At 41.0% G+C, this 14,371-nt stretch overlaps 2 protein-coding genes across 6 annotated transcripts in view; both read left to right on the forward strand.

Moving 5' to 3' along the window:
- The window catches only part of LOC144205239 (receptor-type tyrosine-protein phosphatase epsilon-like), a 32,866-nt gene extending 24,513 nt beyond the window's left edge, over positions 1 to 8,353 (forward strand). For 4 of the 5 annotated variants that reach the window (XM_077729459.1, XM_077729460.1, XM_077729457.1 and 1 more), the window contains 11 exons: positions 495 to 614; positions 1,672 to 1,841; positions 3,038 to 3,173; positions 3,382 to 3,531; positions 4,228 to 4,321; positions 4,948 to 5,024; positions 5,164 to 5,298; positions 5,400 to 5,525; positions 6,313 to 6,464; positions 7,859 to 7,994; positions 8,101 to 8,353. In XM_077729459.1, the coding sequence (XP_077585585.1) occupies positions 495 to 614; positions 1,672 to 1,841; positions 3,038 to 3,173; positions 3,382 to 3,531; positions 4,228 to 4,321; positions 4,948 to 5,024; positions 5,164 to 5,298; positions 5,400 to 5,525; positions 6,313 to 6,464; positions 7,859 to 7,994; positions 8,101 to 8,175 (1,371 nt within the window). In that variant the 3' untranslated portion in view covers positions 8,176 to 8,353. The remainder of the gene's footprint in view (positions 1 to 494; positions 615 to 1,671; positions 1,842 to 3,037; positions 3,174 to 3,381; positions 3,532 to 4,227; positions 4,322 to 4,947; positions 5,025 to 5,163; positions 5,299 to 5,399; positions 5,526 to 6,312; positions 6,465 to 7,858; positions 7,995 to 8,100) is intronic. The other variant, XM_077729461.1, reaches the window with a different exon arrangement.
- A 137-nt stretch (positions 8,354 to 8,490) lies between these two features.
- On the forward strand, positions 8,491 to 11,537 carry gnrh3 (gonadotropin-releasing hormone 3). The gene is made up of 4 exons (XM_077730361.1): positions 8,491 to 10,056; positions 10,128 to 10,265; positions 10,997 to 11,077; positions 11,397 to 11,537. Exons 2-4 carry the CDS (start codon positions 10,128 to 10,130, stop codon positions 11,448 to 11,450), a joined length of 273 nt encoding a protein of 90 aa, XP_077586487.1. The 5' UTR covers positions 8,491 to 10,056; the 3' UTR covers positions 11,451 to 11,537.
- The last annotated feature ends 2,834 nt before the right edge of the window (positions 11,538 to 14,371 follow it).

Below are 14,371 nucleotides of genomic sequence, written 5' to 3' on the forward strand. Positions count from 1 at the left end.
AAAAAATACAACAATGAGTTTAATGTAGTACACTCACATTCAACCACGTACAGTCAATAGCCCCACCACTCGAAAACCTTCCATTATGTAGTTTCCATGCTCCAAATTTACAATATACATGACCGCCTTCATTCCCAAATGACTATCCAATCACATTGTCACCCAGTAGATAACTTTTGCTTGAGCTGAGCCTCAAAAGAGATGATCAATTGTGAGCTTACGGGCAGGTTGGATTCCACATGAGGAGGAGGAGGAGAAGGAGGAGGAGGAGAAGAAACGTCAGGGATCAATGATGCAATAATTGTTGATAAGACCCGCAGAGATTTCATGATAATTAGTCCGAAAGACTCGTTAATGAGTCGAAGCTCAGCTCGTGCAGAACTTATTGACTGACAGGGACGCACAAAGTCAAATGCCTTTGAATCCTGTGTTTTGCATGGGGTGAACTCATAGATCTGACTCTTTTTTTCTCCTCCTAATTATGGTATTCTCAGGACAAGTGCTTCCAATATTGGCCTGAAAAAGGCTGCTGGATGTACGGTAACATGAAGGTGGCTATGGAGGACGTCACCGTTCTGGTGGATTACACCGTTCGCAAATTCTGCATTCAATATGTAAGTCCATGCACACCCGCACATCATTTGCTTTCATTAAATCTCTGGAAAAAATGGTTGCTTTATTAAAATGTGCCATGTATGGATTTCCAGAGCACGCCAGTAAAATTTGATTACACTGCAGCATGCCTTCTGCGCTATTCTTTTAAGGGGAGCATTGTTTCTAATTAGGCACAGCGTAAAATTGTTTCATATTTGGAGCCAAGTGTAGTTATCAAATGACATTAAAAATACATCATGTTAATCGCAATCTCTTATTAAAAATTAAGCATCTAATAAAGCTGCATGGAGAAGACGTAAAAAGTCATGTTCCCTGAAGGGGCTTTCAAGCAGTTTAGTACACGTTAATAGGATAGAAAATAGAACGAATGAGAAAAATGGCCGCTGAAAAACAATATAGGTTATTAAAAGAGGTTGCATGCAAGATTAAAAACTAATATTAATACACCAATACGTTTAATGTACTCGCAGAATCACTTTCCTTGTTCGTTTTAGTAGTTTGCCGCAGATGCTGTTCACTTTGTTTACACCAAGGGTGTCAGATTCTCTAAATATTTAGATATTTTAATTTAATAAATGGATTAAAAGAACTGGATTAAAACCCTGAATATTCAGTTTTTTTTAGATCTAAAACAATGTTTATTTTAGCTTTTTTTAAATACATTTTTCAATTTCACGCAGACAAAATGGATTAAAAATGACAATTATTGATTTAAAAGGGGGAAAATCACGAAATTTAATATACATCTATACTATACATTTTAATTTGATCCTAAAACAGAAAGTCAGCACTCATCATTTACTTTCCCGGGCCACACAAAATGATGCGCGGGTCAGATTTGGCCCCCGGGCCTTCACTTTGACACATGTATTTTACACATTTCGGCGACCGATCTGTTTGTCTTAACGGATCGGACGCCACGGGTCTGACACCCCTGCTGTAAGCGAAAAAGACTAATAGAACAAAGCAGACGCGCTCCCCAAAGTCATCCACTTTCGCGCCTGGTCAAAAATTAGTCATTTGCGCGTATCAACCGGACCCGTCTGTGCTTGGCAGCAGGGTAGCGAGGGTCCCCGGGCCCGAGCCCCGTGTCTGGTCACTCAGCTCCACTTCACCAGCTGGCCGGACTTCGGGGTGCCGTTCTCGCCCATCGGCATGCTGAAATTCCTCAAGAAGGTCAAGGCTGTCAACCCGTCCTACGCTGGACCCATTGTGGTGCACTGCAGGTAACCATAACACCATCAGGACCTTTCTTTCCACTCTTGCGTCATCTGCTTTTGTAAAGTCGTTAAAAAGTGCCAGATTGTTGCAATTATAAAAGTACTTTTACACAATACAGAAATAAGTACGCATTGGAGTCCACCAGGGATCATTCAAAGTGTTTTTATTATAATGTAACATGGAATTTTTCCTGCCTGTTCTATGCGTACGTGGAATATATTTTTTTTGCGTGAGCCAACTGGCGCAACAGGTGCTCGGCGTTGTTCGCGAACGCTGGGGGCGCCGGCACCCATCTGCTGAAATGAACCTTATAAATCTATTGTATTGCCACGACTTACTTTAATACGTGCACATGGCCGATCGCCATCCAGTGTGGCAACGTAACGATATCTATTACATGGATGAAAATAGTCGGGCATCTGGATTGTATACATTTTACAGGAAGTGGAATAAAATAGGGAGCTTGTTAAAGCACTTGGCAGTTTTAAAAACTTCAACTCCAGAGATTTTGGTGACACTTTTGTCCTTTTTTTTTAGTGAAGAGTGACATTTTCAGAGCCGGTGCTGATGTTTTGCACCTCCTAGATTAAAACTCACCCTATTATTTAGCCAGTCTAATGTATTAAGTACTATGCTACACAAATAAATTGCATTTTATTTAAGGCAATGGTTGCAAAACAGGCCGTTTTACAGGAGCGTGTTGTTAATTTGAGAGAAGATATTTCTATTGCCGTCAATGGCACTGAACGATGAGCATCTACCAGGATGCTTCTCGTTCCTTTGTCAATCCCTGCTGATTTTTAGGCATGTCCAGGTAATTTACTGTTAATTTAAAGGCATTTTTAGGTTCCTCTACCAATGCATTAGACTGTTCTGGAATGCATACTCTCATTGATTAGCGAATGCATAAGAATCTTGTCAAAAGTATTCCGTTCTTTCCACTTTAAAAGTGGTGAAATTACAAAAAAAGTATGTATTTTGACTTGAGTGTAGATCCCAAGGAATAACATTAGAAAATATGAATTGTTTGTGCCTTTCTTCATCACAAAAGGTTCCCAACCCCTGCCCTACGCCATCAGGAAGCTGAACAATCCATACAAAATCTAGTGATGACCCAAGAACTTTGCACAGTTGTTGTTTTTTTCCACCCATCCTAAGTTCTCTGACAAGTCTGTCCATGCTGTGTTTTTGTGTGTTGCAGTGCCGGCGTGGGCCGAACGGGTACATTCATTGTCATTGACAGCATGATCGACATGATGCACATGGAGCAGAGAGTGGATGTCTTTGGCTTTGTGAGCAGAATCCGAGAACAGCGCTGTCAACTCATCCAGACCGATGTAAGCTTTGACCCCGACTGACCCGCCGCGCCCCACAAACTGACAGCCGAGCTCAGTTGTTGTTGCAGCAAAGCAGACAAACTGCAAAAGGCTGCGAAACAAACTGTCAGTGATACTGGAAGAAGTCGATCCAGGGGAAAAAAAACAAAACAAAAAAACAACAACAAGCTCAATCTCTACTACTGACTGCCTTTGTACTCCCTGACAGATGCAGTACTCCTTCATCTATCAGGCTCTTTTGGAATACTACCTGTATGGAGACACCGAGCTGGACGTGTGTTCTCTGGAGGGACATCTGCATGGGCTTCACAACACCAGGGCCCCCCACGACAGACTGGGCCTGGAGGAGGAGTTCAGGGTATGCATAGACGTAGAGAGAGAGGGATGGAAGCGTTTCGGTAATGAATTGTCCCAACATGGCGCTATTTTCCCCGAGATCTGGCCCAAGGTGGCGCTCTGAGCGGCAGTGACATTAATAACAACACTTTATAAGGCGCCTCCATCTGCCATGCAGAATTAACGGGAGCTGGGTGGGAGCTTTTCATGTTTTACTCACAGCTCTATACCTCAGAACCCCCCCTCAACCCCTCCTCCTTCTCTCCTGATTACAACTTTGTTTTTGTTATTGTTTAGTTGAAGCTATAAATGTTTTAGCACTTTTCAAGCACACTCCAGGGTCACAACATTAGGTACGCTTTCACGCAATAATCCAAAAAGAGGCATTTAAACTTTAATTAATTGTGTTATTAACCCCAACTATGTAACAGAAGATGTAGTAATTATAGATGAAGAAAGTTTTAAGATTCGTCTTGTTGAAAAACAGGAGAAAGGCTAACAAACAAAATACTTTTTTGCCATATTTAGTCACTTTAAAATACATGGATGACTAATTGTCCATTGATAATAGTCTCTAATTGTAAGACAGTGATTTGACACCTTGGTTCTTCTCTTATTCTGATCGATATGAACTATATTTGTTTGCAAAAATTCACATGAATGTTTATGGAATGCTGCTGATCTCCTCACTCTCTTCTCTTGTCGTCCCGCTTATCAGAAGCTGACAAATGTTCGCATAATGAAGGAAAACATGAGAACGGGGAACCTCCCAGCCAACATGAAGAAGAACCGCGTACTTCAGATCATCCCGTGTAAGGAGTACTTTGATTCTACCCTTCCCCACACCTTCATAATACATCACATCTCAATCCCATCAAATTGATGGCTGATCTGTATCGATGATAAAAAAAAATGGATAAAAAAATGACAGTTATTGATTTAAAAGGGGGAAATCAGGAAATGTAATATACATCTATACTCTTCATTTTAATTTGATCCTAAAACAGAAAGTCAGCACTCATCATTTACTTTCCCGGGCCACACAAAATGATGCGACGGGCTAGATCTGGCCCTCGGGCCGCCACTTTCACACCTATGGTGTAGCAACAGTACTCTCTTAAAATATTTTTTTTAAATGAAATTTCTCATCCAAATCGAATAAGTCTAGCCAACAACAACTTCAAAATTGTGAAGGAAACATTTCCATTAACAATCACTCTGTTCACCGCCTCTCACTATTTTCCACGCGTAGGCCCATTTTCCCAAATGTCAAAGGTCAACATCACTCTATAATAAACCAGAATTGCGAAAAGAGGCCGCAAAAATACATATCTAAGAAGCCGAATCATTTCTCTTTGTTTTCTGCACCCAAGTGACACTTTTCTTCTCCTTCCTACTTTTATTGGCTTGAAAAAGTTCTCCTTCTTCCCTGGCACAGATGATTTCAACCGAGTCATACTTTCAGTGAAAAGAGGGCAAGAGTTCACCGACTACATCAATGCTTCTTTTATTGACGTAAGCACCCCCCCTCCGCCACGCCGCCACGGCGACCTCCGCTATAGATTTTCCCATAGAAGTATAAATATAAAGCTGACAGTTTCCTTGTGGAAGCATGCAAAACATCATTCCTCGAGTGTTGTACTGTTCCCTCCAGGGCTACCGGCAGAAGGACTATTTCATCGCAACCCAGGCCCCCCTGTCTCATACGGCGGAGGACTTCTGGAGGATGGTGTGGGAGTGGAGGTGCCACTCAATCGTTATGCTCACTGAACTAAAGGAGAGGGAGCAGGTGAAGCACGCTGCGTCGTTTTTTTCTTGATAGCTTATTCTTTCGCCCCATTTTATGTCTGCTTTTTCTCATCCTCGTCGTTTCTGATATTTTCCAAATAGGAAAAGTGCTTCCAGTATTGGCCGTCAGAGGGCAGTGTGACATTTGGAGATTACACGGTGGAAATGAGTGGGGATTCGAGAGGGGAAACCTTCACCCTTAAAGATTTGCTGCTCACTTGCAGACAAGTATGTGCTAGTTTTTAGTCAAATGCATCAATAAGTCTTTTTATTTTGTCCTTTGTTACTGAATGAAAGGCTTACGTTGATATGGCGTACATTGATGGAAGCATATTTGAATGTGACATTCATGCTTACATTTACTCCTACATTCCGAAAACATGTGTTACGGCCTTTAAATCCAGGGTGTCAAAATAAATCCCACAAAGGCCCAAACTCAAAGCACCCCCAAAGTCATAGGATGAACATTTCTTGAAAAGTAACTGGGTTAAACATAATTTCAGGATTTCATTTTGAATGCACTGCGCATAATTCGAAATAAGTACTACAAAAAAATCCTGAAATCCTCAATCCAAACTTTGATTTTCTTTTTGCACCATTTTGTAAGATACTTTTGCGGAATAGTTTGGTACAGCCCAAATTTAGATGGAGGCTAGATTTTTGGTTGCAGGCTATGGCTTGGGGATTTGCAGGTTTTGCCAAGTTGCCACACGGAGCCATTGAAAAGATACGGTGACATGTTAGAAAATCGGAGGAGGCGGCATTTCTCAACATGCTTTGTTGTAGTCACAATTAACACTTTTGACTGTGACATCGTGCCTCTTAAATGTGTTGTTTTGTACTGAGACATGGCATAATAAGCTTTGTGGTACAGTGAAACTCTATTTTGGATGCAATTGATAATGTGTATCAGAGTTTAGATTTGGCCTTCACTTTATTTCTCCCTTTTTTATTATGGCATTGAATCAACAGTAGACAGTTTAACTTGCTTTTTACACTCAAATTGTCTCAACAGGAGAACAGATCTCAACACGTCCGCCATTTCCACTTCCACGGATGGCCAGAGATCGGAATACCGGCGGAAGGTCGCGGGATGATTGACATCGTGGCGTCGGTGCAGAGGCAGCAACAGCAATCTGGAAACCGTCCCATCGTCGTGCACTGCAGGTGAGACGTCGTCTGTGGGCGTTTTTTCGAGATCTCTTTCTTTCCAAACCATCTATTATCCCTTTATGGAACGACTGTTACAAGAACGTCCCCGCGTTGCCTCGGTGGAGCCGGCGTTCTTCTACCTAAACCGCTTATCTGATCTTTTATAAAGACTTCTCGGCAAATGCTTTGATCAGAACCTAGCTTCAGGTGAAGTGATTCTAAAGTGACGGCGGTCCGGTGGGATGGATCCAATCCACCCATTCGTAGTCAATTAAAAGCTCTCAAAGCGAAATATCCTCCGACTCCCCACTATGATTAATCTGATAAAATGAGCTAACGACAGGAAATGGTGTCATCACTCGGCTCTCTGCCTTCATCACCGCTCGTCTAAGAGGGGCTTTTTAAAGCCGACGCCCCCCTCTTGACGAGGCCTCCCGGGAGCCGGGCTAACCCTCGGCGATCCCCCGGCGCCTGCCGCGCCGGTCCAAATTGCACATCAACGCGGCGGCGGCGGCTCGATCCCTCGCCGTCGACGCCTCTGTCCCACCGTCGCGAGTAAACACGAGCTCAGTCCGACACTCGGCTTCCACGCTGATTAGTGTTGGCGTTCGGATTAGCCGCGCTTTAAGTGGAGGATGGAGGAGGAGGATGGCGGATTATTAGCACCATTAGCCCACTCAGAGGTCATCTTTTCCCTCGTCGACTCGTGCGTTCAAATTGTGGGAAAGGCATACATGTTCAAGGATGAGAAAGCATATTTGGTCACTTAAGTGGCTGCTTAAAACAGAAATGGACGCGCCTGTTCTCCAAGCGCACCTTGAACCCTGTAACATGAATTCATTGTTTTAACGTCAACTTGATTTCACGTGGGCCGGACCATTTTAGATATAATATTTTGATTTTTTTTATATATAAATGGATTAAAAGAACTGGATTAAAAGCCATGAATATTCCATTTATTATAAATCTAAAACAATTTTTATTTGAGCTTTTATATATATTTTTAGATGTTACAAAATTATTTTTGAACTAAAAACACAGAAATTGATTATAAAATGACAATTATTGATATAAAAGGGGGAAAATCAGGACATTTAATATACATCTATACTCTTCATTTTAATTTGATCCTAAAACAGAAAGTCAGCACTCATGATTTACTTTCCCCGGGCCACACAAAATGATATGGCGGGCCAGATTTGGCCCCTGGGCCACCACTTTGACACATCATATAAGCTCATTTCAATAGTTTATTATTGGCATTTCGCATGTAACAGAAAATCAAAGATGAATTTTCAAGAATTTTCATTCCCAAATCCCCCAGTTCTGGAAAATGACAAAGATATTATCTCATCTCGATTTTATCGTCGCCAATCGTGACACGCTTCCCCATCTCGCCCCGTTTTTAGCGCCGGCGCGGGGCGAACGGGCACCTTCATCGCCCTCAGCAACATTCTGGAACGCGTGAAGGCCGAGGGTCTCTTGGACGTCTTCCAAACCGTCAAGAGTTTACGCATGCAGCGGCCGCATATGGTGCAAACCGTGGTAATGTTTGCCAATAAGACAAAAACAACAAAGTGGGCGCCGCGCGCATGTTAACGCCGCTGGTTTTTAATGCGCTGTTTATTTTTCCATTGGCTTTGTTTTCCAGGAGCAGTATGACTTCTGTTACCGAGTGGTGCAGGATTTTGTCGACATCTTTTCCGACTACGCCAACTTTAAATAACACGCTCATTCTCTCGCCCGCTTAGCAAATCTTATCTTATCTTATGCAAATTAGCTTTCTTTCTTGAGTCGTTGAATGTACATTTTTTATAAGGGTTTACATTTTGTATCATACTGTAAAATAGGTAAACATATCGGTTTTTGTGGAAGTCTTAGGATGAGATTTTACTTGAAAATATTTAGAGTAAGGATGACTTAAAGTGATGCCGGACCCGACTTGAAAATATTTGCTCTTATCTCAAAGCACCAAATTGAAAATGTTGGCGAAATGTCCAGGATTTTGAAAACGGTGTAAAAAGTTGATGAAATTTTTTTCACAAGAATTGTAATCCGTTAAGATTCGCTTTGTAGTGTTTAAATGACTGACTTGCGACCTAAAATTCTGGCATCAACATCTAACCGCATTCAATTCCCGCTTTACCTTCTCTTATTTACCACAATGCCTTTCCTTCACGTTCTCGTTTCTATTTCCGCACGCTGTTTTGTAGCTTAACAATTCCAACGTGTCATTTAAGGACCTTGTCTTTCAAACAATCTTTTTGGTTTAGTAAAAGTCTTCACTGGAATTGATATGAATAAGTTAAAAGCCGCTGTCTGTTGTGGTTTGATTCAACGCGGCCAACTTTCTCCTTTTGCCCGTGGCCATGTTACTTAGTGCTCGGATTCCCGACATTGCAAAATGCCATTAACCCATATTGAAAATAATGTCCAATCACTCTAAGGCAAACATGTCACTCAACTGTTTTTCCCCCCCTTTGGCTGCCAAGTATCATGTTTCCTTCCCTTTTTTTTAACCACGTTTGTCATTTCTGCGCCATGCATGTTTGATTAGAAGCCGAGAAAAACACTTCTAATCGTGAAATATTTGTCACCAAGTGACACGCTGTTTAGTTTTTAACGACGAGCGGTAGACGTTTGGGAGTTTTACTGCTTTTAAATCAGCGGTTTAATAGTTAAGTAACCGTGTCGCGTGTAGGATGTTTTTGGTGAATAATTAAACGACTATTATGACTGATGTGCTTGATAACGGACAAATAAGGGTTTTCGCTTCAAGGAAATTGCTCAATGGCATTTTTCCACACATTTTGACAACGCTAAGTGGTTTTGTTGTATGTACACTGAAGAAAAGTTGAAAAAACACTTTAGTTTTTTTGCTTAATTTATTTTTCACAAGCTTGACACAAATGTCAGACTTTTTTTGCACCAAAACCATTTAACTGCCCACCTTTTATTCCCCGGAAGCAAATTTTTAGACACAAAAAATAACGAAAAAGATGTAAAAAAAAAAACGGTAGTAAAAATAATCAACATTTCTCGATTAGTTTTTTGCACATAACCAAACAGGGATAAAACTTCACATTTCCGCAAAAAAAAGTCTATTTTTACATTGGCAAAACACCTGCTTACATTTTAAAGTGTACTAAGCCAGGAATAACTTTATAACCATCGCGTTAGAAGTCATTTTATGTGTCGTGTTCCTCACTAAGCTTTATCTAAATTCAATATACTAAGCGTTCTAGTTCTTTGAGGCCTTGTAAGCTACTCCAAAAGTTGTTTCCATGGAACTTTCTGCCTTTTTTTTGGAGTCATGTACAAATTTGATTCAAATAAATAATACATAGGAGAAAAAATGTCTACAATGTTTGTCCTGCTCCCAAACAGGTGAACACAAATATAATGCGGGTGAGGTCTCATGACATTTGAATCCTCAAGGCGACCAAACCGAAAGTTCTGGTGCACTTAGGAACCTCCATTAGTGGCGTCGGGTGTACCATTAGTGTGTGAATGTGTCACACCTGCAAAGAGGGGATTAGAATCCTGACACCTATAAAGAAAATGCTTTTTCATCGACGCAACATACGCTAACTAGGCCTGGATAGAGGTAAGTGGCAATCTGGGGGGTTGCTTTCCGAGAGTTCTGTGTTGATGAGGATGTTTTTCTAAAACTTGCAGATGGAGTCCAGCCGTAAAGTGGCGGTGAACGTGTTGGTCTTGGTTCTGCTGCTTCAGGTGACTGTAGCCCAGCATTGGTCGTATGGATGGTTGCCCGGTGGGAAGAGAAGTGTGGGGGAGCTGGAGGCCACCATTAGGGTGAGTTTTTTTAAGTTTTTGTATTGATTTTTGTTTTAAAAAAGTGTTTTATATTTAGTTTTGGTGGTTATCATTTACCATGAGATGGGCTGTTATTCAAATCAAGGTGCCCATTGTTGGTTGGAGTAGGGTCCGGCACCCTTGCAAACCTTGGAAGGATAAACAACTCATTTTTGGGGGGGTTAACAATTTTTCATAGAGCCAGAAGGTTTTTTTAATAAATATCTTTGGATTTAAATGATACATACTATTTTATAATATACATTATTCTCATATTTTGTGTTTTCACAGTTTAAATATGTTCATTTTTCATATTGTTTATCCTAGCAACCACAAAGGACAGCTATTCTATTGACTTCAATTTGTTGTCAGGCAATAGCGTGACTCTTACCTTGATTTTAAGTCGATACTCTTACATTTTTCTTTGAGTTTTCCCCCCAAAAATGTCCATTTATACAATGAATTCAATTTTATTTGGTAAATTAGTTTTTATTTTCAAAATTCCATCCTCTTATACGCCCTTTCTCTTTTAATATTTACCAAATACTGCATCCTAAAATGAGACTTTCCCCTGTGTGCCATTTTGGCTCATCCTCAACCGTCCTCTAATCATTCTTTGAAAGTGTTTGCCTTAAAAACAACAACTTATATGTCATTTTATTCCTCTTTTTTTGTCAAGTCCACATTCCGTTTTTTGAACCGTCTCCCCCCCTCATCTTCCTTCCACTTAGATGATGGGTACAGGGGGCGTGGTGTCTCTTCCCGAAGAGGCGAGTGCCCAAACCCATGAGAGACGTCGACCATACAATGTAGTAAGTGTTTATTATCCATAATTGATGGCGGATGTCTCCCTCAATTGTGCAATATTAATGTACGCCGCAGCCGAGCTGCGGCGGCGTGCTCCACGAGCAGCTGCGACAATATACAAAATGCTCAATTACCTTGTTTTTTTAAATGTCATTTTTCCCCGTCTCTTTTTTTTTTGGGCTCCGTTAAATATATGCATGGCTTTTTTTAACCCCCCTCCCCATTCCGCCGACATTGACGGACGCTTTTCCAAATATGTCCCGTTTGAAGTGCTTATAACAAATTAAATGAAATATTAAAGAGATCTCGTTCCAATCTCTGCAGATGGATGATGATTCCCATCATTTTGAGCGAAAGAAAAGGTTCTCTTATAAATGAAAAAAGGGGGGAAAAGACAATTTACATGATTATCTACAGCAGCGGCGGATTCCCCCGAGGAAGGCCCCCGCCATTTATTGCCGCAATGTCATTGATAGGCATGTCTGTCTCATTCAAATCCATGTGAAATTGTAATAAACTCATTTTTTGAGACCTCATCAACTTACTTATTCAATTTGAGGCGAGCCAGGCTGTCACTAGCCCAGTTCAGAGTTTGTAATAAAAGAAAGGGTCGGTGGGGAGGGCTGGAGGGGTTTGGGGGTGGGGGGTGCACCTTTGACACCACCTTAAGTGGACAAAATTGCTTTTGTTTTGCTTTTTTTTTTTTTTTGTCAAGCAGCCGCGACCGACAAGCATGACGAAAGCGTGACGGCGGCTGCTGATTAAGACAATTTATCACAAATCAATGACATCACTTCACGTGTTACACTTGGACAAATTCCATTGTCATTGACACCAGCTGATCTTTGGGACAAAGTTAAAACATGCATGTGGGAATGGGGAAAAAAATATGCAAAAAAATAGGGTAATTTACCAAAATATAAAATTTACCAGGGGTGAAATTTAACCTTAACATCACCTTGATTTAATGGCATCTGTTAGAAAAGTTCCTGATTGTCAGAAAAGGATTTAGAAATAGTCGTAGTTTCCTTTGTTTATTAGCATTTTCATGTTAAAGCTGATTTAAGGAATATCAATGTTTTTGTTGTTAATGGTCTCAATTCAAGTTTGCTAAAAACATTTTTTCTTCTCACTTATCTTGCAGATTTGTAATTCAACCCTATAATCCGATAAAGGTATGACTTTTCTCATAACAATACAACTTTTGGAGTACATTCATATTATTTGACCAAAATCAGGTGCTTTTTTTGATCAATTAGGACTATAATAACTTGATTTTCTTTCTTTACTAACAACTTTATTCTGATGTGCCTCACATGATAACAACATAAAATAAAATTGCGATATTCTATCATCGTATTCGCCGTAGCCACAAACAAAAAAAGTATAAATTAGTAATCGGTCATAAAATGACGTATTCACTCAAAGACACTGACTTAGTCAAATTATATGTTAAAATATAGCGTCCGTTAAAGCTCATATTTGCTCATAGAAACCACCGGATGGCAGTCGAGGACTGTACCAAACCACTTGAACTCACTTCCCTAAATTAATTCTTTTTCTGTAATTTCATCGTAAAATACTAGGTTTGAACTATCCATCCATCTTTTTTTTAGAAATGCAGCGTAACTTGCGGCGGATACTCCCGAATCCCCCCCTTTCCCCTCAACCCTCGTCCCCATCGAGCAAATTGTCGGGCTTCATTAAAGAAAAAAAATGTAGAATTTTCATACCAGGATAGAAAACGTATCAGCGGGGGCACGCGTTTTTTAAAAAGAACTCATTTGGCGGCAAAACCCCTACAGACGGAGCCCCCGCGCTAATCGCCCCGTACGCGAGGGGGCCGCCATTTATGAGGCACTCGCCTTGTCGTAATGCACACCAATCAACTAGCGGCGCCATTGGGAAAAGGTGAACGTCGCGGAGGGGACCGAAAAATAGAAAAAAAAAGAAGAAACCAATGGAATTAAAGCACGTTCCGTTCCAACAATACGTTTCGCTCTTTGGTTACGTATTCGACCCGCCTTTGATATTCAACCCTGACAATTTCCATTCCAAAGAAACTTATTTCGACAAAGTTGCGGCTTTTCCGAGAGTTGCTAAAGCTAATTAATAATAATTAAAAAAAAAGGAATGAAAAGGTATCACCATTGCAATTTAGAGCACGTAAGCGAGGTTAATTCTTGTTTACAGATAAGCCCGCCATTCTTTTCAAGGTTCGTTTTTAATCGCACGTACCGACAGGACGCAAACAAAAACAAAAAAAAAACCTGGCGCTATCTGTGTTTCCAAATTTGATTTAACCTCACTTTCCCCTTCAGGAACCCGGACCCCCCCCCCCCCCCCCCCCCCCCAGCCCCCCACACCCCCTCTGGTGTATATTCACTTTGTTTACCTCAAATTAAACTTCATATTGTTTACAGCCTCCCGGTCCCTGAACATTTTATAGCGTTTTAGGCCCCCGTTTTCTTTATTTATTTTTTCTAATGATTGTAGTGTTGGGATTCATTTGAATGTTCCCCTCATCTGCATGAAAATTATATAATTAACTTTTGATTAACCAGCTCAGTTGAGTCCCCCCCCCCCCCCCCACACACACATGCCCTCCCCCGGCCCCCCCTTTCCAAAGCACACTGGTGAATACTACCCAGTGCATTTTAATGACTGTTTTCCAATTGAGCGAGCGACCTTTTTCATCAAAGAGCTACAACTGGGGCCAAAAGACGATGGCGGGGAATAATCGTCGCCAAGACAATGGCGGGCGAGCATGTCATCCTTAAATATAACAACAAAGCGTGTAGTGGTGAAGGCGGCGGCGGCGAGCCAAAAGTTACGGGCTCGCCCCCATTGTTTCCACCACCACGAGGTCACGTCCACTGGCGTGCGGCGATGGCAAAGGGAGCGGGAAGTGGAGAATGGCCCATTGTTGCGTGTCCTTGCTCGATGGAAATTCTGTTAGGCGTTTGGGTTTTTTTTTTCACCTTGACAGTTTGAGTTTTGGTTTTGTTCCAAACTACGTTTTTGATTAAGATTCGTTTTTGCTATGTAATGCTGACTTTAGAAATATTTTTTTTTCTTCTTGATTTAGGTCATTTAGGTTTTTTCAAGGTACTTTTATCCTACCACATTGCTCCTTAACATAAGTTGTATTTTCTGGAGTATAAGTTGCACTAGCCAGATAAAACACAAGAGGAAAAAAATATGTATTGTAGTTTAAGTGGCATTTAGGGAAGGACAGCTTTTTATTTTATCAGAAACCAAGAAAAAAACATGTTAATGTACCAATAGTAAGATGGGAA

Source organism: Stigmatopora nigra, chromosome 12 (assembly GCF_051989575.1).
Source record: "Stigmatopora nigra isolate UIUO_SnigA chromosome 12, RoL_Snig_1.1, whole genome shotgun sequence".
Taxonomy (NCBI): Eukaryota; Metazoa; Chordata; class Actinopteri; order Syngnathiformes; family Syngnathidae; genus Stigmatopora; species Stigmatopora nigra.

Bases quoted from the DNA above. Each gene is read 5' to 3' on its own strand.
- gnrh3 (XM_077730361.1), top strand. From the start codon at position 10,128: ATGGAGTCCAGCCGTAAAGTGGCGGTGAACGTGTTGGTCTTGGTTCTG. The intron at 10,266-10,996 runs GTGAGTTTTTTT...CCTTCCACTTAG, and splicing joins AGCTGGAGGCCACCATTAGG to ATGATGGGTACAGGGGGCGT. The intron at 11,078-11,396 runs GTAAGTGTTTAT...CAATCTCTGCAG, and splicing joins GACGTCGACCATACAATGTA to ATGGATGATGATTCCCATCA.